Source organism: Parambassis ranga, chromosome 5 (genome assembly GCF_900634625.1).
Source record: "Parambassis ranga chromosome 5, fParRan2.1, whole genome shotgun sequence".
NCBI lineage: Eukaryota > Metazoa > Chordata > Actinopteri > Ambassidae > Parambassis > Parambassis ranga.
The window spans coordinates 22,964,600-22,989,645 of record NC_041026.1 but is presented as its reverse complement, the minus strand read 5'-3'; the positions used below and the strand labels follow the sequence as shown (position 1 = coordinate 22,989,645).

General features: G+C 42.5%; 3 protein-coding genes and 1 long non-coding RNA gene across 7 annotated transcripts in view; 1 reads left to right on the top strand and 3 right to left on the bottom strand.

Annotated features, from left to right (window-relative positions):
• LOC114435620 (histone deacetylase 7-like) overlaps nucleotides 1–2,911 on the top strand; it is a 31,483-nt gene extending 28,572 nt beyond the window's left edge. For all 4 annotated transcript variants that reach the window (XM_028405474.1, XM_028405473.1, XM_028405475.1 and 1 more), the window contains 2 exons: nucleotides 623–770; nucleotides 858–2,911. In XM_028405474.1, coding sequence (XP_028261275.1) covers nucleotides 623–770; nucleotides 858–900 — 191 coding nt within the window. In that variant the 3' untranslated portion in view covers nucleotides 901–2,911. The remainder of the gene's footprint in view (nucleotides 1–622; nucleotides 771–857) is intronic.
• Nucleotides 2,912–3,184: 273 nt separating this feature from the next.
• Nucleotides 3,185–8,594, bottom strand: LOC114435662 (twist-related protein 2-like). The gene is made up of 2 exons (XM_028405541.1): nucleotides 7,457–8,594; nucleotides 3,185–3,947 (listed from the first exon to the last, which is right to left on the bottom strand). Exon 1 carries the CDS (start codon nucleotides 8,334–8,336, stop codon nucleotides 7,764–7,766), a length of 573 nt encoding a protein of 190 aa, XP_028261342.1. The 5' UTR covers nucleotides 8,337–8,594; the 3' UTR covers nucleotides 3,185–3,947; nucleotides 7,457–7,763.
• A 7,745-nt stretch (nucleotides 8,595–16,339) lies between these two features.
• Nucleotides 16,340–19,143, bottom strand: slc48a1b (solute carrier family 48 member 1b). The gene is made up of 3 exons (XM_028405552.1): nucleotides 18,675–19,143; nucleotides 17,542–17,709; nucleotides 16,340–17,334 (listed from the first exon to the last, which is right to left on the bottom strand). Exons 1-3 carry the CDS (start codon nucleotides 18,802–18,804, stop codon nucleotides 17,198–17,200), a joined length of 435 nt encoding a protein of 144 aa, XP_028261353.1. The 5' UTR covers nucleotides 18,805–19,143; the 3' UTR covers nucleotides 16,340–17,197.
• Nucleotides 19,144–21,080: 1,937 nt separating this feature from the next.
• Nucleotides 21,081–22,184, bottom strand: LOC114435674 (uncharacterized). The gene is made up of 3 exons (XR_003670601.1): nucleotides 22,167–22,184; nucleotides 21,846–21,880; nucleotides 21,081–21,609 (listed from the first exon to the last, which is right to left on the bottom strand). It is a non-coding gene; the product is annotated as an uncharacterized LOC114435674 (long non-coding RNA).
• Between the last annotated feature and the right edge of the window lie 2,862 nt (nucleotides 22,185–25,046).

Sequence of the window (25,046 nt, the reverse complement as noted above, 5' to 3'; positions counted from 1 at the left end):
CTCCACTCTACATCCCTGTCTCCATCCCTCCCCTTCAGTCGTCCCACACACAGACAGACACACACACACACAGCCGCCCTGGCTCTAATTATCTTCAAACACTTCTCTGGCACACGACCTTCGCAACATCCCCTCCTGATTGCACACAAATGTTATCCCAACCAAATTAGATTAATTAAAAATATTTGAATAGCCACAAGAATGTTAAGCCCATAATTTAGGCCTGGGGTGAAATGTATGTGAGTTGCATGCACAGCCAGAACACACACACTCATAGATGAACACATTTGCAAACACTGGTTGATTTTTTTTTCTTCCACTGTGTGACACTTGACTGGAGGCCCTGAGAGAACAGATTGAGTCTGAGTTTACATTTCTGAAATTATCAACATGGATATTTAGACCATGGGCTGTTTATGTCACAGTCACCGCTTCCATTCAGATCAAACAGTGGATCAAACACTGAGGAGTGTTTTTTGTAACGCAGCCGCTCACCCTCAAGGAACCATTCAGGATGAAAACACTCAACTGAAATACCAACGGCTGAGGCCATTAATCTTCCTCTCTCCTGCTTCCTTTTCTTTCTCCTCTCTCCTTTTTTTCATCCCTTTGCTTCCTGCAGGTGAGTACTGGCAGAGTTTGAAGGATTCAGCCGCCACAGTGGATCTGTCCTACCTGCAGGCACAGAGACGAAGACTGAGACGAGACTCAGACAGCGAGGCCATCAGTGCCATCGCCTCGCTGTCGATGGGGTCCCTTGTGTCTGACAGGTCAGAAGAACATTTTATTTTGTATCTTCTGCTTCGCCTCTGTAATACACTTAACTTATAAAACACAAACTTGTCTTTTTAATTCAGGAAAAAGCCTGACAAATTGACGGAGAAAGATGATTCCCTCTGAAGAAAGAGTCTCCTGATGTTTGCCTGCTTTTAATGAAGTGGAAACAGACCAGACACATCAAAAACTCAAAAAGCTGTGCATTGGGATCAACACTGGAAGCAGATGTCACCTCACAAAAAGCCCACCTGCGTTACTACTGGCTGCAGTCTGACCTCTCTGATTCAAACACACACACACAGGATCCACATTCATACTCTCCAGACGAGGGGGAGTTCAGAGGCAGATTAATGATCTTCATTTTCTTCAGCAGCAATATGTGACATGAACAAATATTAGAAAGTGACTCCAGCCAGCAAGACCACTCAGACTCAAAGGCGGGCGTTGAAGGTCACACTGGACTCATCCCCACAGGAGAAGCAGGTGAAGGATATTACACATATGTCGTACACTTCAGTCCTGCTATTTTGTGATGTCATGTATCCACATGTGACCAAAAACTCCAATGAAGGAAAAGATCAGAGTTTTTCTGATCATCTTGCACTGTACCGTTCTGCTACATGAGCTGGACAAGAAGGACGAGATGCATGTTGACAATCAAACATCTTGTTTGTTCATAGTTTTATGTGAATATTCCACTTATTTGACCTTTGGCACACTTTTTTTTGGAATGTCAGCATTAGATTTCTTCATAAAGAATCCTGTAATCCAGAGTGAAGCTACAGTGAAGTCTGAGATACACATGTTTCATATTGTTTGTATGTCCACATATTTTCTTAAACCTTTTTTCTTTCTTTATTTCTCTCTTGCCCTGTCAGGCGAGCACATGCAGCAACACTTTTGACGGCTGCAGTCATTGTTATTGCTCGTCAATAGACAACAGAAGACAAGTCAGTCTCTGACATCTTAAACATGTTTGTATCAGTGGCATTAGTCACATAGGAGATAATACCTCTGGTCACTGAGGCACTGATGTCAGCGGAGAGTAATTAATCTGACAGGCCTCCCATAATGCCTCAGTGTAGTGTGACCACTCAGTAATGATTGTATGCAGATCACGCTTTGACATAATAGACAGTCACACACACACACAAGTGCACTTAGAAATGAGGGCTTCATGACTGGGCTCTCAGATAAAGTGGACCAGTGTTCTTACCTGTGGATAGCATTCCTGCTGTATTTGTAACATGTCTTTTGTACATTTATTTTTCTTTCAACACAGACAGACTCATTTGTCCTTTTGTATGTACCTGTTTTGTTGGCCTGTTTACCACTGGAGTTGTTTCGCTGTCTGGACCAAGCAACAGCATTTTAGCAGTGAGGATGGAGAAGTAGAAGTGAGATAGTCGAACATCCACGCAGTGCAATTGGACACAGGTTAAGCGCAACCAAAGTTTATGAGAACAATGTGCTGTCCCTGGACTGGCATGGCCTGAAGAACTTCAAAGAGTTAGTGAATGTTTCTTTTCTCTGTCCAAAAAGCACCAAAAGCACAGGACAGATATATAAACAAATTCATTTGACATGACTTCTATTTATACATTCAGTTTCTGTGCCTTTGAAGTGCACTCTGCATGTCTAACACGATTATGATGGTGCTAATACGTTATGTTTGATATGTTTTTGTTGTTTGGTTCTTTCTTTATGTTGCATTTTTTTATGCAGCTTATAACCGGACTAAATGTCCAATATTTGTAAAGAAAATGTGAAGAGAGCACGGCACGGATTCAGCTCAGTGTCACGTAGGACGGCCCAACAAAGAGTGTAGCTTTAAATATGAACGTGAGCTGACGTATCATATGTCTTACCTTGTTTTGTCTTAATGCAGATGATTTATTTTTGTATTTGATCTCCTAGAAAAATGAACCCTGTGCATACTGTAGAGACCAAATTATTGATTCAAGTTTGATGCTGACCAACCTGTGTGAAGGAACCCTCGACAAATTGGTGCTTAATTAAAACTGCAGGCCAAGCCCAGTTTAATTATAACTGACCCTCCGATTTTATTTCTGTACAGTGTACAAATATTCTTGTTTTTGTTTTTCTGCTTGTTAACTTTTCTACTTTTGTTGTTCCCTCAAAAAATAAAGGTAAATTATATAAATGTGAATGACGACATTCATTTATTCTAAGGCTATTTTCCTTTAATGATGTATTTAAAGATTCACAACTTTTGTTCTCAGGTGGTGTCAATCCTTTATTTTTATGAAAATATTGCATTTATGTACAACATCAAGGAAAACTTTATTGTCCACAGGAGATGATAAAAAAAGCAAATTAAAAACAAAAAAAGAAACACCACTTACAAATTACAAATGAATCTGTTCTACTGTGGCTGTAACCATTTTGGCACATTTTATAAAGAAAAAAACTTTTATTTTTGCGTTTATCAGTTAATATAAATTTGCTTAAAGATGCTTTAAAGCTGCAGAAAAAAAATCAGTTTTTGTTTTGCAGTATAAAATCCAGCTTTCTGCAGCGCTCACTACTAGCAGGAAAATGGAAATACAAAAATGTGATCAGTGGTTTAAGACATTGTTTTTAATTAAAGCAGAGAGTAATGCATAAGCAGGTAATACAGTGTGCATATACCAAATTCACAAAAATAAAAAAATTAACCAAAATACACAGAAAGCTATCCAGTTACTACAGCACAACAAAATAGAAGAACTGCGTCATCAAGCTCTTCCTCTTCCCACAACACGGGAACTTCAGAGCCAGAGCGATTAGCTTATTAGCATTTTAGCTGTAAACATTCATTGGCTGTGACCGCCCTCTAACCATCACTGTGCCATTATCATTAGTCATCTTAATGTCTGTCTGGCAGTGAGTCATCCGATATGAAGAGTCATATGTGATGATGATGATGATGATGATGGTTATCACGGTGTTACCGAAGGCACTCGAACCAGCAGCCATTTTGTTTCATTGTCACCGCAGGCCAGCTGTTATTTGTTTTTTTTTCTTTCTTTGTCTAGTTATTCATCAAATGTTCACCAGTCTTTCACATCTCCTCAGTTCCAGAAACACTCCAGAGAAAGATTAAAGGTTTTTTAAAAAAAAGTGGAGATATTTGTTGAGTGTAGAGAATTTTTCCATTTGTCGATTTTCTGAAAAGAGAAACACAAAGAAGACTCAACATGACTTTCAGAACACTGTACGTCAGCCTCACACGCTGCAGTTTTGTGTCAAGGTTATAAAATGTGTGTACAAACAAACAAACACTTCTGTTTAGTGGAAAGTGGAAAAATCCCTACAGCTCCTTGACTTCTCTTGTTTTAACGAGCAAACATTTCATCTGCAGCTCTCCATAATTACAGAGTGCCTTTCCACGCTCCCACACACACACACACAGAGGAGAAGTCCAGGAAGCACACGTTAAACATGAATGTTGCCCATTTTATACCCAGCCAAGGTGTGAATGTGTAAATTGACAACCAAAATGTGGGGAAACATGAATGCGCACACAGATTTAAAGTTCCAATAATTCAAATCAGACAGGGCCTGTGTATTTCCTGCATTGTGCCACTCCTGCACTGATTTCAGGCAGTGCATGGAGGAGAAGATGTGAATGTATTCAGAGGGCATTTCCTTTATTTTACAATTCGAAATGATTCAAATTTTTAAACGTTAAATACGTCGTGTCATTTCAAAATGATTTTTGTGTGGATTTCATGTGCATTTGACAGATCATGATACATTGTGGGTTAAGTGTCCTTTTGTTGCCTACGTGTCAAACCAGAACCAGAAGTCCTTCACAGTCCCTGCAGCTGCCTGACTAACACACACACATTGATATGAGCATGCAGCAGTCACTGACAAACACACAAACACAACCATCCCACCTGCGCTCAGTTTGGATCTCTAAAAATAAAGATGACTATCAGAAGCCACAACTTCTGGATGGGGCTTTTAAAAACGCAGATGAGCCGCAGAGGACATTACATCTGGTCCCAGATCAGCCAGGAGAGAAAGCCAGAGATTTAATACGCATCGAAGAGCATCCAACAGCTGTAAACACACACACACACTCACGCAGCAGAGCCAGGGGTTCCGGCAGAGGAAAGAGCAGTGACAGGCATTGTGATTATAATATAAACAGAAGACAGATATTGTTTTTTTTTTTTAACTCAAACAGAACAATCCTCTCATTCTAAAGACCTCATGCTGAGCCAGACACACACACGTCTTTAAATTGTGCTCATCAAAATGCACAGACTCCTCAGTGTGTGTGTCTGTGTGTGTGTGGACTTCCATGGAAAATGTGAAGGGCCCTTTTACACTGAAAGTACAACATGTCATCTGGTGTTCAAGTGAAGCCAGGAAAAATAAACACAATTATCTATTGTAAAAATGTACAAAAAAAAACTTGGTGTGGACAAAATAACAGTAACCCCATGCATTTTGTGTTTCTATTATTTTGTCCACTTTCTTTAACTTAAACTTAAAAAAAACATTTTAAATCTTTCAGACTGTGTTAACATGCAGGAATGACACAGTGTCTAATTTAAAACAAGTACATGTCCACTCATCCACACACACACACACAGCTTTTGAAGGTTCCTGCCTCTCTCTACAGCCTCATCTCTTTCCTTAAATTGCATGTTGTGGGTCAGCTACAGGCCTCAGCTTTGCAGCACTTTCTGCGGCGGCCCCTGCAGAGCTGATGATAACAGACAGAGAAGGCAAAGTGGTAGGTAATAACTACAGTGATGCGTTCAAGGACATTTGGCTCTACGTGCTGGGGCCTTGGCTTTCTGTCCACAGGGCTGGACTGGAACTCTTCGAATTGGGCTGCAGAGGCCGCTGGAGGTTTAAGAGTAACTCCGAATGGAACACCTGCAGTGTGCACATGGCCCACAGCTGTGCCTGGACAGTGTTAGGTGCATATATGTAGTATGTGGTAGCATCATTTGAGCTGAACGCAGCACGTGTTTGTAATCATTTAGCAGTGAGACCTGTGTCAGTGTGTGTGTGCAGGGTGTTTACCTTGACCTAGCTGATGAGATGTATGTGTATTACAGAAACACAGCTTCATCTCTACACCGTGTCTGCTTCTCATCACGTCCCCACCCGCCCGGCTTTTTTCATTTAAAGGCTTTTATGCTGTCATTTTATTTTGAAAGACTTCCCGGCTGTCCTCTTTGAACAAAAGGACCTCTGACAAAACTAAAACCAGGAGATGAGTGAGATAAAATCACTGAAACAACATCTGCAAGTGTATTTTCTGTTTGCTCATGTATACACAGATACACACAAACACACACACTCCTGCACAGCTAATTAAAGTTCTTACAAACACACCACTACACATGTACATTCACTGACATACACAGGCCTGTGTGTCTGACCCTAACCCTGGTACACACACCTTCCTAATACCTCACAACTGTTTCCAATCTAAAGGTTCCTGCTTGTCTGGGGCCCGCAGAGGCCTGATTGCACGATACAAGATCCTGAGGAAAGAGGGCAAGGCTGCAGGGTAGAGAGAGAGAGAGAGAGAGAGAGAGAGAGAGGATTGTGTCTCCATGTTTTTTTCTTCTCTCTCTCTCTCTCTCTCTTTCTTTCTCTCCCTCCTTCCGTCCTGTACCTGTGCAGGAATCTGGTGTCTGTTAAAATGGTTGACCCTGGAGAATGTGGAGGAAAACATTTGTCTTAAATTCATCAGAGGTCTGTCAAACACTGAGGCTGCTCAATTTAGATTACCATGATGATGGTGTGCATGTTCAAAGAAAGAGCTAAGATGGTCTAAAGAGAGACTTAAAAAAAAAACTAAAAAAATAAATAAATAAAAAAATCACAATGGTTAGTGTACTAATCATGTGTACGTTTATTACCCTGTCAGAGCAATGGCACATGGTCTGTTTACATGAGGGGCCCAGACATTTGTCTTTAATTTTTTTTTAAAGCGGACAAATTTAAAAGCATTTATATAAATTGGATAAATGCTTAAAAAAGTCATTTGCTTGACTTGTAATTATTTTTATATATTTATTGTTTTTGTTTGTTTTTGAAATTTGTGTAAACAGTCACTTATTTTCCTCGTTTTCTTTTCTCTGTTTCTCCCAGAATAATTTGCACTTTTAAAAACACAGTGCGTGAAAAGGAACACTGAAAAAGTGTTAAATAAGGTTTGAGCTGACCACATTAACACATTATCTACATATTTACATCAACCTGCAGAGGATGGTATGTATGTGCATTCTGCAGATAACAGACATTTTAGTATCTTTTGTTTTTAGTCTTCCATAATTGCTGTTAACATTCTTTTATCTTTTATGTGGGAACATCTGCATTTCGTGTTGTGTTTGCATTTGTACTGAGACATTTTAATTCATTTATTAAATGAATGCAAACACAGCTTTGCAAAAATAAATGTACTTTGAATTAAACTCCAACTATCCTTGTGCACACGTCAAAACGTTTAGAACATGTTCCCATATTTGTTTTATTTTTTAAATTATTTTTTCATGTAAACCCTTACCATGCATTTTGTGTGTGTGTTTGTGTGTGTTTGCGCTGAGCTGAAACAATCATATAGAACATGTGTACATGTGCATGTCTGAAGTGTGAATTTGCACGCTGTTGTCAGTGTGAATGTGTGTGTTTGTGTTCATACCTGTGGGGCTGCAGTGGAGCGACTCGTTGCACTGGACGAAACTGTGGCACAGACAAGGGACAGAAGTGGAACCAGTGGAGGAGAACAGGGTGAAATGTGGGAGGTTTTTAGATGTTAATACTGGTGTGGAGCCGACAGAGTATGATGGGAAAAGTGTGCAACGTTTTAGATGAAAAGGTTAAAATCAGACCATGAGGGTAGCATTCGAAAGTTCAAAGGTCAGGAAGTGGGTGCAAACACAGACAGAGGCGGTGGGGGGGTGGAGGTGTGGACACAAGAGGGTGTATGAGAGAAGGTCGGTGGGGTCCTAGTGGCTGGCGGACATGGCCCAGGCGCCCTCCATCCTCCAGACGGAGAATGCGTAACTGAGTCTTTCGTGGGCCAGGTAGTTGCAGCTGGCCAGCTTGGCGTCCATCTCGTCACTCTGCAGCACCTGGTAAAGGAAGTCGATGTAGCGGGAGGCCAGCTTCAAGATCTGGATCTTGCTCAGCTTGTCTGAAGGTAGCGTGGGGATGATCTTACGTAGAGAGGCAAAGGCATCGTTCAGGGACTGAGTGCGCTGACGCTCTCGCACGTTGGCAATGATGCGCTGAGAGTGGAGTTCCTCGAATGGCGGCTCCGACCTGGGCCCCAAAGATGTGGGGGCCAAAGACACGACTGTGGTGGGGCTTTTTTTCACCCTCTTCGGCGCAGATGGCAACAGGCTGTTGGGGCTGCCGGTGCTGCTCTCCTCTGCCTGACTGAGGCCATCCTTTTTAGGGTAAGGGGAACGCTTTCGGTTTCCCGTTTGGAGGGACTTTTTTGATGCTCTCTCCACTTCCTCTTCGCTGGCCCCCATCCCTCCCTCAGGGGAGTTGGTGCAGGATACCTCCTCTCTCATTCTAGTGTCCACTGGTGTTCTTCTAACCTCCACTCCAAGACAGGGTGCTGTAACGCTCTCTTCCACTTCCTCACCTTGGCTGACTGCTTTCACAAACCTCAGCTTCACAGGCTCGTGAAACAAAAGTCTTCTCCTCCGTTAAACAAAGTCACAGCTGCTGGAACTCCATCGGATTGGATGCCCAGCCGTCCTGTTTCCTGGTCACCTTGTTAAATTTCACACTTTCATATTCCTCCCCTCTCAACTTGCCAGACAGAACAACAACAAACCATCTGACAGGCAGGTCCACCTCTGACTCTTTTATAGCCAAACACTAACCCAGGGCCTGCGGGCAGCTCTCATTGGCTCAGCGGACTTCCAGAGGGCGTGGTCCAGCCCGACACAGGCAGGCAAGCAGGAAGTGGTGCATTAGCGGGGCGGGTGATAGAGAAAGGGGGTAAGTGGTACGCTCAGCCAATGAGAAGTACTGTGTCTAATGTTGCAGAGATGTCTGAGGCTTTATGGGTTCCAGATTTGGGCTGGACCGTCAGTCTGCCTGCATCCTCGTGTCGACACAAACCTTGTATTTCTGACAGTCACCGCGCTCATGTAAGCTTCACTGTTAACATGTATCATATTTTATGATGAGAAATATACGCTTTATAACAACAAATATGCCACATAAAAGTCAATGACATTGGTCTGAAGTAAAAGATCGATGAGGTTTGTGTTGATTTATGTTAGGAGTGTTTGATGTGGGTTAACATGCAAGATTGTGCAAGCATAAATCCTGGAAGAATTCTGGTGAGACGTGTGTCTTCCTGGCACTTTACATTCTTTCATGTTCACACAACCACCAACGTCCAACACCTGGACACTGCTTGTTCAGCTCTAGCATCACTGCTGATGTCAGCTGTCTCACCATGTCATGGTTTAGGACAGGAGCAGGAGGCAGGACCCTAAATAACCCCTGACCTCAGTGGCCTAGAGACCTCAGTCTGCAGAGGTGAGAGAGCACCTAATTGTACCAACCATGGCCTGCAGGCTGATCCAACACATGTTCCCCCTTCCATGCCAAAAACTCATCTGGGTCTGTTGCCACTTAAACAATCACATTGGCAGTCATGACACAGCAGGTAAGACCCTGTAGAGAAAATGACAACAGGTTGTGTTTTTTCAGTGTGTGCACATCTAACCTTTGTGTATCCATTGGTTTCCCAACAACAACCAAACCGATTGTACCTTCATGCGTCATTGAGTGACTCAGCTGTAGATCACTGCAGAGAGATCCTGTGGGGAGTTTTCTGCTGCAGAAACTCTGTACTTTTTGATGACAGCATACTTGATGGTATCCTTTTACAGTTCAACACCTCCGTGTCCAGTCCAGGGACATCAAATGAAGACATTTTATTTACCAACAAAAGTTCCATACATCATGACTAAACCCCTTACCAGCGCTGACACACACCGCCTGACAGCTTCTAGCCAACAATTTGGGTGTGATTACAGCAGCGTTTGAAGGCTGGTGTGCACAGAGGAGCGGTTCAGATGATTTTTGATGAGCCCCGTGATTGCGCTGGTTTACATTTCATTCACAAAGAGATGCTGAACGGAAAGCAGCTCCATCCCAGTTGTGTTCAATCAGCTCGGAAGAAAAAAAAACACTCATCTGGTCATCAAAGCTAGGCCGCGGACAGAGACAGTGAATTATATGAGGTTAAATTTACATAACAGGCCAAGTCAACTCCAGGATTTACTGGTATTAGAAGCGAGGCTCATTGGGAGCTCAGATGGAGATGGACGAAGGACAAGAAAGTCATTGTTGCCTCGGCTAATCTCGGGAGCCGCTGCTTACCTTTAGCGAAAGCGTGGCTCTGTGCCACCATCATGGAAAAAATGAGCTAACGTAGCGGGTAGGCCAGCAGGAATGTCGTGGCGCAGAGAAGAATAGAAGGGGAGAAGAATAAGAAAAGGGGAAAAGAAAAGGAGAAGAAAGGAGAGGGAGAAGGGGGGAAAAAAGTGAGGCTGTCCAAACAGAACCAGATGCAGGAGTGTGGAGGGTCGTTTGATCTCGATCCTCATAGGCTGATTGATGTTGCACATTTCATTTCCTTGTCAGAGTCCTGACATAATGTTTCACTAAACACTTAGGCTCTGCTCTTTTTTCACTTCCAAGGGGTCATAATTAACCCTTTCTGGAGCTGAAAATAGATCATACGTATATCAATATATATCAATACAATGTATAGGCTTATATGCACACACAGAAGGCGGCTGGATATCAAAAGGGACTGATGTGTGTTGTCTGTTTCGTCTCTGCACCATATGGTTTTGTCCTGGCCCCGCTGAAGTGCAGCCACGTTGAAACTTTGAAGTTCAGGGGGAAAAAAGTTTCTTTAAGTTCGTAATGCAGTCAATTTAATTATCATCATACAGCAAAAAGTCAAAGCTCTTTAGCGATGTGCTCAGCTGGGAGGAGCGCAGCCAGTCATCAGTGATGTGTGAAATCTATACTGCTCCAACAAAAGGAACCAATCATTAAATTCCTCCTCACCTTCATCCTGGGAGTTTCTTCACCCTCCTGGCTGCTGTTATTGATGTTTGCACACAGCACACTATGTACACCAACACCACCCCCTACACCCCTTACCCATCCTTCAAGGGCTCCATCCCTCCCTAGGAGCCTATAGTGACACAAAGGCAGACATCTGGGACCCATTTCCCCCCTGGAGAAGCCCTTCCTGTGGGGTATCCACTTAGAGGGGTTCAAGGTGGGGGTGGGATGGGGGGTGTAGGTGCATTGTAGGTGGGGGATGGTAGTAGTGGGGGGTGGAAATGGGAGTGGGTGAGGTAAAGGAGGTAAGGCTTCTTGCCAACTAATAATGAGGACAATGAGTGGATGAAAACAGGTCAGTAAACTCAGTCATGTTTCACCTGCATTTCAGAAGAGCAGCTGAATTAAAGAAACAATTTAACATTTTTTCACTTTTACAGTAATAATTTAACATTTAAAATCTCTGTTTAAGTGACACTTGAAAAAATTACCTTATTAGAGTTATTGGCAGCAGTTGGCAGAGGCAAAAATGTCTGTACAGCTATTATGAAACTAGGCACACAGACCAGAAACATACAGGCAGTCTGTGAGTAAAACTGACTTATTAGCTGTAGGTGCATAATAAAGATGCTGAAAAGCTGTTTATAAAAAATCAGCTTCTTAAACAACCAGTTTGCAAAATTTAGTGACATCACATACTGTTGAGGTTCAAGATTGTAACAAATGACAACATGGAAGCCATGATTCACATGTGAATATGCAAGTATATATACATATATGCCAATATTTCCACATTCTGTCTGTGTCTACAAATACAGCAGCCATAGTATGACTTTTTTAATGTTGTCATTATAGATGAATGCAGACCTCTGTGCAGATGTACACTGCATTTGGCATAGATGTCTGTGAGGGTACATAAACAACTGGTGACTGTGTGAGGTCTGCTACTGTACTGTACTGTATTTGTCTTTAAAAGACTATAAAGACAACCAAATGTTCAGGGGAATTGTCCACCAGTTATCAAGCCTGGACCGTCCACTGTAGAACTACATGTCCACTTGTACTCAGTACAGTATAATCCTCAGGTGACATCAAACTCTTCAAGGCGGCATTTAGCGTGACCCTGGGATCAGTGTTTTTTTCCAGTTGTTTCTGGATATGTATTTATTTTTCATATATAAAAGTGCATAATATCATGACAAACACGCCCCTCCCCTGCTGCGTGCAAGTCTGTATTATTCTTGTTTAGCTCTAACTTATCTCCATGCATTAGGCCATAATTTATCATAATATTTAGCACTCAAGCTTCCTTCAAATGTCCCTGCTTTCATGTGTAATTTAGCCAATATCCTGCTCTGGCTCTGATTACAGTGTTTAAGTACTGGGGTCCATCCGTGGCACATTACAAACAGTCCCAGTGGAGCTCACAGCTGAGCTGTACACCACATGGAGCTGGTGCACGCTGAACAGCAGGTTGGGCTGGAGAAGTGGACACGTATGAGTCATTCTGGGATGTCCAGGAGTGGAGCAGTGCGTGATAGTTACAAGTCATTGTGTGGGGGACCTGGGGAGGGATGAATATGAAGGTTTGTGCTCATTTTGTTTCTCTGAATTAGGCTGTGTTACATACAAGTTTGAATGCAGCTTTTGGAGAAAACAAATCACAACATAAAAATGTGTGCAATCTGCAGGTCATGTGTGTCATCTACATGATTTTGCTATGCAGTAGTCACACTGATGTAGACAGCCAGTGAGCTATCTGCATCTTGTTCACTTGATGGTGTATGTGTTTTTTAATAGGACATATTTTACTATTAAATGTTAAGGCCATTGGTTGTTGTTATGTTCACATCTGACAACAATGAACTGGTCATTTATTATTTAATAAAGTGGATTTAACATTAAACACACGAACAAATGAGATGTTTGTGTGTGCATGTGTGTGTGTAACATGTTGCTTCAGTGTTAGCAGCTGGTCACATGACCTCAGGAGGACCACATGACAAGGACATTTGGATTAGAACTTCATTGATGATTATTACAGAACAGAGAAACAAACAAACGATGTTTATTTCAGTCTTTGATGCTGACTCTGAACATCTGAATGAAAGACGCTGATGTGATGAAGATCTATATTTAGCAAAACCATCACACGAAAGTCATTTTCTCTGCTGAGTCAGCACAGCAGAGCTGGCCTCTTGGGCTGGAAAATCCTGTTTCAATGGGATCCTCAGAACAGGGCTTATCAAGGGTTAAGAGGTTTACCTAAACTACAAAGAGAGGAGATAACAACTTTTCACTGTACATGAAATGTACCCTCCACAGGTAGGTGTTGATAAGGCGCACTCCGTGTCTTTGAATACACTGGTGTTAAATCAACATTGGAACACTTTTGGGCTTCCTGCTGGAAAACCAAAAAAGAAACAAAAAGCACGCCACAAATCAATGTGAGCCATCGTTTTTTAAACACACTGCTGTCTCCAACCTCACACTTCATATGTCTGTTTCCTGGAAGCAGAGTCAACCTGGGCTCTCTTGGATTACACACTATCACACACCCAGTTCTGACAGACGTACAGTGAAGCAGTGTCTGCGTGGTACAGAGGAATGTTGCGTTCCTCCAACAGAGCGATTGCATTAGAAACATCAGCAGAGCCAGCTTCAAAGGGGTCTGCCTTCACATTGAATCAGTCCCCGCTTCCATTAGATTAGATGGCCTTAACCAAAGTTACATTGCGTTAACGTTTCTTTATGGTTTCTCAAATCCCTCTCTCTGGTTCTGGTTCCCCCTGTGAAGCCACTTCAAACGGCCTCTGCCATGGCATATCCCTTTGTGCTCTAAAACAGCAAATATGTGTCTCCCTAAAATGTTTCAGATGCGAGCTCACAGTGCTCCCAGAGGCGCAGAGAGCATCGCACACACAAACACAAGAGACAAAACAATAGCTGAGTGTAAAGGTAAGGGCATCTACTGTGCTGTCACCAGGCTGGCCTGCAGGGGAACGCAGTTCTGATGGACAGATGAATGATGGACGGAGCTGATAAAGACAGATGCAGCTGAAAGGGGGGAGAGAGAAAAATAGTGTGGGAGAAATCGAGCAGCAGTAAATCAGTGTGGTAACAGCGAGAGAAGGGAGGGGAGGGGGCTGCAAAGGTCTGCAAACATATGTTTCAGTTTGTAAATAAAACAGTAAATTGCTATGGATATTGCTTAAATATCTGTGGGCTTTGTACCACGCTTTGCGGAAGTTCCTCGGAAATCATTCTGGGACTGCCTTCTCAAAATGCCAGAGAGACTTCTTAATGTCAGAGGCCATCTGGTTCTCGACCAATTCAAGATGTTTGCTTTTCATTTAGCTTTTTCCCCTCCTGACGTGTCTTTTTTTAGATCAAATGCTTCATTTTTGTATTATTGATACCACTGTTCGTTCTCACAATGGAGAAGCTGCGAAACGTGTGCATCCCTACCCACAGCTCCATCAGCCATCCAGAGAAACAATGTGCTTTTACTCAAGTACAGATACTAAGTATTTACACTTTATGCGGTTACTTCATTCAACCCTTCATTCATCTGATACTGATTCTGACGCTCTTACCGATGATCAGTCAATGGTAGAATTACTTGAGTATATCTAATTTTATGCTACTTTTAACTTGAATTTCACTGTATTACAAATATTGTGTATGTATTTGTCAGCTGTAGTAACAGTTACTTTAGGGCTGACTTTCCATATAAGTATGACAAATTTAACCCATGTGAGACCAACTGAGTGTAACTGTAGGGACTTCTTTGTACTTGAGAAATTTTCTGACACTACTATGTTTACTTCAATATATAATCTGTAAATACTTCTTCTCACACTGATGAGATTGTTTAAAAGCATGAAGGTTGCAGATACCTGACTTTTAAAGTGATTAAATAACTCTTGATACTACAGTACACAACAAATTCCAACAAAAACGGCCAAGTTACATATACTAAAGTCAAATAATCTATACTGTTGTAATGTTGTTAGACTGTTGGACTTACTGGTAAGTAAATGCACTTCTCCCTGTTGCTGCTATATATAATGCAACGATATGATTATGAATACCAGATTTTTACTTGGCTTGTCTCAAACTGCATATTAACACAGAGAATATTGAATCATTAATATCTGACCCACAGAACGAGCAGTAAAATGTTCTCTGACTGCTCCTTTTAACATAAACAGCGCTGACATTGTCTGATGAGTAAGGAATAACTTTCCCTGCAGGTTGTTTGCTGTATGTTCTGATTCATGTGGCTCCATAGTGTGTAATTGTACAGGATGTTTAGGATATTTGGGTTATTTGAATGTTCAAACTAACTTGTTTCCAGTCTCACCACACTCTGCCAGACTGCCAGTCAAGACAACTTCCTTCCTTGATTTGGGTAGAAAGGACTACCATAATTGAATAAAATGAGACCCCTCCCTTTCTTTACATACTACACACACTGCACACGCAGACACACACACGTTTTACAGGCTGGTGTATAAACTTAATGGGACGCATTTGGTTCCAAAGCCCCCAGCTTGCTCAGTGGAAAGTGAGCCGGATTGTTTTTCTGTTTCTTAATGTTGAAGTTTATAACAGCCAGATAAAAAAACGTTACCATGGCGATTTAACCACAACATCGCAATTACCTTGATGCTACGAGACTCTAGGGCTTACAAACAAACCAGTATAATGTAATTAAGATATAAGTACCACAAAAAATGTCCTTAAAACACAGAGGAAGGATGCAGGAAAGCAACAAAGAAAGTGAAATAATGATGGTGGCTTTTCAAGGATCAAAGTTACTGATAAGTCTTGTAAATACTCAAACGCTGTGCCAGATTCACTTTCCTTAACACTCAGCATAGTAAGACTTTTTGTTCCTCAACAGATGCAGGACTAGATATTGTTCTATAAACAATCACTTTATAAGCTATAGTCACCCAAACACTGATAGCGCTGTAATAATTCAGTCACATATTTTTTACATCAACTTCAAAGTCCTTCTATCAGGCGCCTGCCTTAAGAAAATCATGCACCAAAAACCGCTCTGCACCCACCCCCACCTTCCCTCTGAGGGACAAAATAAAAATGTGGATGGATGGAATAATTGCCTGACTTCAAAGTGCAGGTTATTGGACTGCGTTTGCTGTTACAATTGCAATGCTGTAGGGTGTTTTCTCTTCATAAACGTTGCTCAGTTTTTTGGTGGGAAATGAGGTTCACTGCACTCATGGTGAAAATCCCACTCTAATGCCCAATGCTGACCCTCCTGACCCAGGGTTAAAGTGGCAAGAAGAATGTGTAGCACCGTCAATCTGCCTCCATGACACTTACTCATGTTACATTAAAGTCACATGGCTGATTTGTTTTGCGGCAGCAATTCCTCTTCAAGAGGAACTGAAAGTGAAAATCCCTTATTAAAAACAGGAAGAGTTATTGCTCACTAATGCACGGTAGATGTCAAAAACATATTTATTAACATGACTTGTACACACACTCTTGTACAAACGCACACTCCTACATTCAATCGTGTGATACATGTGGACACAGAATACATAATTTCTAACACAGTAGTGTAGAGAATTAAACAAAACAATCACGTCCATAAATGGTGCTAATGAGGACATAAAATGACTTGATGCATGCATATTAGAGGGATCATTGCTGAATTAAAGACCAAATTTCTGTTTATGTTACACCGATAAAAATATTGGAAAAAATTATTCTTCACATTAAAAATGTCCATTCATTGTTCAGAAACAAGGTGAACCAGGACTTGAGGTGCTATTTGAAAATGCTGCCATGTTGTTGATGCAGGATTTTGTGTGCCTGTTTTCTGTAAAACATTACAGTCATTATCAATGCCTTGTAATGTACAGATTCCCTCATCTCATCTGAACTTACAAGCACATGTACTGTACATGTAAGTGGAAAGGTGCAGCTATATTCAGAGGAGTGATGCCCTCTAGTGTCTGCAGCATGAAACTGCAGCTGATACCTCCCTCTTGTGCAGATGCATAACTTAGGCGTCAGTGGAAAAGTAGGATATTAGTATATCCTATCCTATCCATTATATATAAGTAACATATATCAAGGATTACATAAAAAGTATGAAATCTGTCTGAAAGATCAATCACAAATCTGCCTCATGATAGCAAATAAAGACACAAGAGGTATCCAAAGGGAGTAACAGGGATCAAAGCATTTTTAACTCTCCTGAGTCCTACTACATCTTTCACAGTGCTCTGTAAGTGCTCTCCAAGGTCAGAAGGTCCGAATAGTTGCTGTTGAAGGAGATTAGGTGCCCTCAGAAGTCACTGAGGATGCTGATGTCCGCAAACTCTTTGCGGTAGCGATGAGCGCTCAGGGCAAGCAGGAAGGACCACTTCAGGCTCATGAAGCTCCACACACAGGACAGGTAAAGGCTCTGAGGGTCTGTCAGGGCTGCAGGAGGGAGGGACACAGGTAAGTATTTGGCGATTATCTGACATCACAATGCAATGCGTTGACAGGTAGCGGGGGAGAGGTCATTAGCAAATCAATGACAAGTGGCTGGCACACATCTATTTGTAATCACCGTCTATAATAGACGAACATACAACAGTATAAAAAGACATGTGTGCCACTGGGAGGTCGCGTGGAACAACTTACACTCCTTTCTGTTGATGGCAATACACAGAAATGTGATGAAGGCTGTGACTGCCAGGACAGAGAAAAAAAAACCCATGAACAAAAAGAACTTGAGGCCTTTCAGCCAGGTCCTCCAGTAGTCCTGCAGGTACATGATGTGAGTGATCAGTGTCCAAAGAGCCAGCACACCTGTGAAGCAGGAGCACACAGAGGGAAGTGAGTTTTCTGCATTCTTAGTTAGGGCACTGCCAAACTGAACACATGAAGCCGTCCTGCATTTGGTTTGTGAACTTTTTTTAACTTCTGTTTGTGCAAACTATGAATGTGCATTTTTAGTGGCAGAGGAACTATGGCACAGCATGTCAACAACTGCTGAGTCATTAAAGCCCACTACTGTCTTTATTCCTAACAACAGAGGGAAGTGATCTGCTGTGTGTCAGTGAACCTGAGCTATATGTGGAATACAGTGATGAACTATTCTGCCCTTTGTAAAGACACTGTGATGACATGCACGATTTACACCCACAATACAGCTAATGCAGCACTTATGATCAGAGGTATGAAGACAGTGAGAGCAAACAGGAGCCATTTTGATCTTTAGTAGCATGTACGGTATGTTTTACAGCTAGTGAACAGATAAGTGCAGAGATATGAACCTCAATACTGTCTCAAAGGTCAGATGCATGGATGCAATACTACTGCCTTTTACATAACTAAACCTATATAAGGTACATGTATGTTTTTGGCATATTTAAGACAAGCAAAACACCAGTGGTATATAGTTATTTATATTATATTATATATTATACATTAGAGCTTTGTTGTTCATAGACAGGGGAGAGAATATACTAAAGACTATTTTTTTTCAGCAACTTTTGGGCATTTATCTCAACTTTATGCAACTTCAGACAGTTGTCTTCCTTTATCTCTGTCTCTTTAAACCACTTTAAATCTAAACATTCAATGTTAACACCAGCTATGTGTATGTAAATAAATAAATAAAACAAAGATTGTAATGAGGTGACTTGTATGTCCTTGAAAAACAAATCGTCACCTGTCTGAATATAGGCACATTTTGCAGCAATACAGGTGACCAGGATTTTTAGGCATTAGACCAGAATAAATATATACATGTGTCGCTGCAGACTGTTTACCTGACAGTCCTCCCATGGCTGCAGTCCACGGCTGACTGAACGCGATGTTCCACACCACGAAAGCAGAGAAGCCCATGAGCACGCCACAGCAGGCATAGCCGACACTGATGTACGTTTTATTGATACCCATTATTGGAAAAGAAAACAAAGATGCGGCGGAGAGCTGGAGCAGAGCCGAGTGTCCGTGGAAGCAGCGACCTGCTTGTTTCAAAACAACAACTGCATCCGGTCAGTCTGCCAACAGGCCCGCGAGGACAGAATGTGACTAAACGTGTGTGTCCTGCTGACTAAGGACTGCTGTCACACACACACACACGTTAAAAGGCACAGGGAGTGAGACATGACAAAGCATTTCTGCTGAGAAGTGCGGTATTTCCACAATCCAGCTGCAAAACAGCGTTCGACTTTACGTCATCTGAGACTAACCAAAGAAATCTGTACAGTCCAGCAAGCCAACTCACACGCGCACACAGCGCCCTCTGCAGAAGGAGAGGGAACGCTGCTGCCTGTCTCAGAACTCGGCACTGTTACAGCAACACTGTGTGAAGTGTGTGATTACACAGTCACACTAAACACACAAAAATCACTGTAAGTTATGAATACGTTTATGCATCAAAATTCTCAGGCAGGAAACAGAAAGATGCGGGTCCCCATTCTCAAAATTAAGAATAATTGCACAGGATGTGCTGCTTAGTGGTTTTCCTGGAAAGATACTTGCTGCATGTGGGCAATTCCTACAGGCAAATGATTTTTCAGTAACAGCATAAAATTATGTCATTTTTAAAGATCTTACATAGTGACCCTGGTGTTCGGGACACTCGGCTGCAGGACAGATGTTGTCTTCCTGCCATTCAAACACAGGGACAGAGACATCAAGCTTCAATCCTTCTATACAAGATTTTTTTGGGGACTCATACATTGAGGTTTGTGCCAAAGTACGAGTGTCAAAAAATAGGCCTACACTTACATAACTGCAATTACACCATCTTTTTATTTTGAGAAAGTTCACAGTGGTCCCATTTAGAAAACACACATTGTAAAATATTTGACATTTTAGAAACAAATACAATAAACTTTGAAAGAGATAGATATCTGTCCTAAACGTTACAAAAAAGTCAAACTAGCTCTGCAGCCGGTTTCTTAAAGCTCATCAACAGGTGATCCACAATAAACCAGAGCAGCAGCTTCTGAGAACACAACTGAGCTTAAGCCATTATGCGACTTTGATCTAAACTTGAACGGCAAGTTACAGAGCAACAGCTCCATTGCGCTTAGATACAAACAATTGCCTTTTTTAACAAAGATGTTTCTTATGTTCTCATGTACAGTAGAAAACCTCTTTTTGCATTGTAACCATTGAAACTGTTCCTTGTATTTATCCAAACAAACTATAAAAATAGGCAAAGCAACAATTGATGTATCAGCCTGTCTGGTGTTCACTTAGTCAGTACTCTTATTTCAGGTTTTCGGTGTGTATATGTATCAATAACTGAAAATAATCTTAATGTACACAGGCCAAGAACAGGTAAAATTAGAGAGTAAAACGTAAAAACGTGATCAATAAAAACTCAAAACGGATGTTTGTATTAAAAGCATCCATAGCCAAAGGAGAACTAGAACCAATAATGATGCCACAGGCAGCAGTGAGTCTGAGATCTGCCCAAACGTAAAACCAACACCTGAGAGGAAACACACAGTGCGCAGGAGTTTTTGGTCCACTTGTTGTCCCCATACATCTTTATCTGTCTTAATCTGTCTTTAAACTACTACGAGAAAGTCTGAAGCCTCTCTCCTGCGTCCTTGTATGTTTTAAGAAAAGTCAGTTGCTGCTGCGTCAGACTAAAAGTTTTGCACTGGTGAGCGGGTGTAATGCTTCATGAGTGGCTCAGGAAAACTACCTGTACAGCTTTCAACAGTATATGGCTCTAAACTGCAGAAGAAAAATGCTCTACATCTACATCTGAACTTTGTTCTAAGATAAAAGACTTGGCAAGTACTGAGAGAAAAAGAAGTCATCCAGCTTCTTCTTCATGTCCTTGATGAAAACCTCATCGCGGTAGATGCGCTGAACCTCAAAGTCTTTTGTGCAGGCCACCAACAGATCACACCACGACGTGCCCGTCACCATCATTTCTCCCTGAATGTTCCAGTAGCATGGATGAGTCTTCCGCAGCTGTAAGAGTCTGTTTCGACAAACCAGGAATTTATATTGCATATATGTCTCATAACTAATGCATTTAGTGTGCAGCAGCCCAAAACTGCTCTCCTCTTTGGGATCGTACACCAACCCATCAAGGAACGCCCCCAGCCAAGGAGCAACTGGATTGACAACGGAACCACAGAAGTACCAGTTGACACACATGTTCTGACAGTAGTCACGAACAGCTTCAATCTTCCTTTCCTTTTGTATCTGTTCCACCTTGTTTCTGGGGGGTCCTTTTTTAATCTTGAATATCACGTGCTCCACACTGCTCTGCCCTGGTTTCAGTGTACAGATATCTCTGAAATGGCTCGTCAAGCGCTTTGGCTGCTGTGACCTATGCTGCTCACATCCACGAGTGGTTTGCTCTAGATGGTGTGCTTGATTCCACGTAATACACAGGGCCTTTAACCATTCATGCTCCTTACCACTGAGGTTAGGAAGATCAGAGGCTGGATCCAAAGTGTGACCCAAAAGGGGGAGTGGGGGCTGAGGGGCGGCCTTATCCCATGTCTTGTAATCCTCAAGTGATGGCACAGGGAACTGGTAGGACAGGGGGCTTCCTTTAGGGACTTTACCAAAAGCAGAGTCCACATATTCTACATTGGAGGTGAGGCCCAATTTGGTTAGAGAGGCTTCTTGTCATCAGGAATATCCTTATAGGCTTCAGTAAGATTTTCTAAGAAGGAGTGGCAGTCAAGCTGAGGAGCCATGAAGGATTTACAGTGTGTCATCCTGCATGAAACAAGGTAACATTATAATCTATGCACACATGTATGTATGTTAAAATGTACACTTACAGCCCCTGTCACATTGTTTATGCCACCTTCTAAAGGACTCGCACTGATTGTGCAATCATAGGTGGGCCGCCTGTTTTTTGATTGGTGAGTTCCACAAGGGGTGAGGCACATTGCACTCACACATTAATAAAGCTGTGTGAAAGGGACTGATCACAGTCCTACCATTCTTACCTTGGAAATTCTAGCATGGTCCTCTGCAGTGCATCCTTTGTTTGTAGCAAGATTTCCACCCGAGCAATAAAAAAAGAAACATAAAGACATAAGTCATTAATTATTGACTGTCTTTCCAATAATAATAATAATATGTTTGCCTAGAGAAAAAAAAACTTTCAACAGCTCCTTTGTTCTGGCCACTACTATGTAATCATAAACGTATGAAAGCCACATTAAAGGCATGCTTGTTTACTACATCACATTCAATCACACTAACATGTATTTCTCTAATGCTATATATCTGCTGTAAGAGGTTCTACAACATTTTTTTAAACGTACATAGATGTTTGATGGATGGATCATCATCATCATCAAACACAGTCTCAGTGGCTGAAGATCCACCATCTTCACGTTCATCTTTATAAGGTGAGATTGTGGATGAGGAGTTGAAGCTGTGTTCCAATACTTGAATACGCAATGAATGAATCAATGGGACAGGGGCTGCTGTCCTCTTCTGGATCTTTTTTCACACAGTCTTGTATAATAATAGTAGAAACTTCTCCCAGTCCTTCTTGTTGTTCTAATCCACATATTATCTCATATTCAATGTCTTCTTGCTTTGGTTATTTAGTCAGCGGCTCTGACGTTTCCTTGTTGGCATTGATGCTTGATTGAGAGAGCAGCTCTTTGCCATCTACAGCTGCTCTGTTGCATCAACTTAGATCTACAGAAAAAATAAAAAGGTTAATATGGCCATAAAAAGTCTATACTCACATACATGACCACTGAAACTGTCATTCTTTTTACATACATATTAGTAATAAAAAAGCAAACATAGTGCCTTTGCATATTGACTACTTTTAAGTAATGTATGGTGAATATATGTGTGTGTGTGTGTGTGTGTGGATATCCTGAATACGTAACCTGTTGGTTCATTTTCTGTTAGAAAGAAAGATTCTATTGTAATTAGGTACTTCACGTTTCCTGGGTCTGGTTTAAGTAAATGGAGAACAGAAAAAAGTGACTAACCTAGCCTGGGTAACTTTATCTCGGGTTGGGTGACCACAACGTGGAGTAAGGAAGGGAATAAAATGGACACACTTAGAGAAACGATCCACAACAGTTATAGTATAGTGGTGTTACCATCTTAAGGGGGCAATCCAGTGACGAAATCCAAGGCTATGTGAGACCAGGGGCGGCGAGGTATGGACAGGGGATGGAGAAGGCCAGAAGGTGCATGATGGGAAGGTTTGCTGCGGGCACAGACAGAGCAGGCATTAATAAACTCATGAATCTTCAGCCACCAGAAGCGTTGCTGGATGAAGTGGAGGGTCCGGCGAACTCCAGGATGACAGCTTAATTTAGAAGAGTGTCCCCACAGAAGCACTTGGGAACGCAGGTGGTCTGGAATGAAGAGCCGATTAGGAGGGCAATCGTGAGGAGGAGGGTGACCAACCAGAGAATTCTTGACAGTAGTCTGTATGTCCAGAGTAGAAGCACCGACAACACAGGAAGGGGGGAGGATGCAAGGCACCTCAGGGTTGGGAGGGTCTGGTGAGAATTGCCTGGAGAGAGCATCAGCCTTAGTGTTTTGTGAACCAGGGCGGTAGGTCAGGGTAAAGTTGAAACGACTGAGGAATAGAGCCCATCAAGCCTGCCTCCAGCCAGTGGCGCCACTCCTGGAGAGCCAGAACCACCGCCAACAGCTCCCTGTTACCCACGTCATAATTCTTTTCAGCAGGTGACAGGCGACGGGAAAAATAGGCGCAGGGATGAACCTTGTGATCTTCTGAACTCCGCTGGGAGAGAACCGCGCCTACTCCACTCTCCGAAGCATCAACCTCAACAATAAACTGGCGAGAAGAGTCAGGGTGGATGAGAATAGGAGCAGTAGAAAACAGAGTCTTCAGGGCAGAAAAGGCCATCTGAGCCTCCTCTGTCCAGAGGAAAGGCCTAGCAGGGGAGGTTAGGCTGGTGAGGGGAGCTGTACTCTCTACTATATTTCCTAATGAACCTCGTAGAAGTTGGCAAAACCCAGGAATTGTTGCACCTTTTTGCGGGTCTGAGAAATGGGCCACTCCACGACAGCTTTAATCTTGGCAGGATCAGGGATGAGTTGGCCTGTGGCGATGATGAACCCTAGGAATCTTGGGCATGTGAAACTCACATTTCTCCCCTTTAACAAACAGTCTGTTCTCAAGGAGGCGTTGGAGAACCTGGCGAACATGGAGGACGTGTTCAGACAGAGAGGGGGAGAAAATCAATATGTCATCCAGGTAGACAAAAACACAGCGGTTGAGCTTGTCTCTGAGAACGTCATTAATGAGGGCCTGGAAAACAGGCCCTTAGTCAATCCAAAATGCATGACGAGATATTCAAAATGTCCTAGAGGAGTGTTGAATCCTGTCTTCCATTCATCTCCCTCCTTAATGCGAACCAGGTGGTAGGCTGACCTGAGGTCGAGTTTGCTAAAGATCTTAGCATCATGGAACGGCTCAAAGGAGGGATCTATGAGGGGAAGAGGATATTTATTCTTCACAGTGATATTGTTTAACTCACGATAATCAATGCAGGGTCGGAGGGATCCATCCTTCTTTCCCACGAAGAAGAAACCAGCACCGACAGGGGAGGAGGAAGGTCTGATGAGGCCTGCAGCCAAGGATTCCGTGATGTACCTCTCCATGGAGTCTCTCTCTGGCCTAGAGAATTTATATAGCTTGCTCGAAGGTAGGGTGGCTCCAGGTAGAAGGTCGATCGGGAGGTCGTGGTATTCAGGGGGCACAGAGGATAGGTCAGGTGGTAGCTAGCTAGCGTAAACTGAGTGAGGGAGTTTGGAGAAGGGGAATGGAAAGGTGTATGGCTCACCAGGACTCCCTCGTCTACTGGTGAGCCGGCACTTTTGGGCTGGAAGGCAGGAGATGACCAGGCTCACCACGATAAAGGCAGAGGTTCTCCTGTCTCCTCCTGAGCCGCTCACCAGGGGACAATTTGGATCTGCCTAACTGCATAGGCTACTCTGGAGGTTATGAGGAAACAGTAGGTGGTGGGAGAGCAGGTAAAGAAGACACGGGTGAGGAGGCAGGAAGCCTGCGGTTAGGAGGAGAAGCTAGCCTAGGAGGGGTGAAGCCCTTCTCTCTCTGTCTCTCCTTAAGCCTAGCATCTATCTTAATAGCCAGAGAAATAAGAGAATCTAAGGGGCCAGGGTCATCCCTGAGGGAG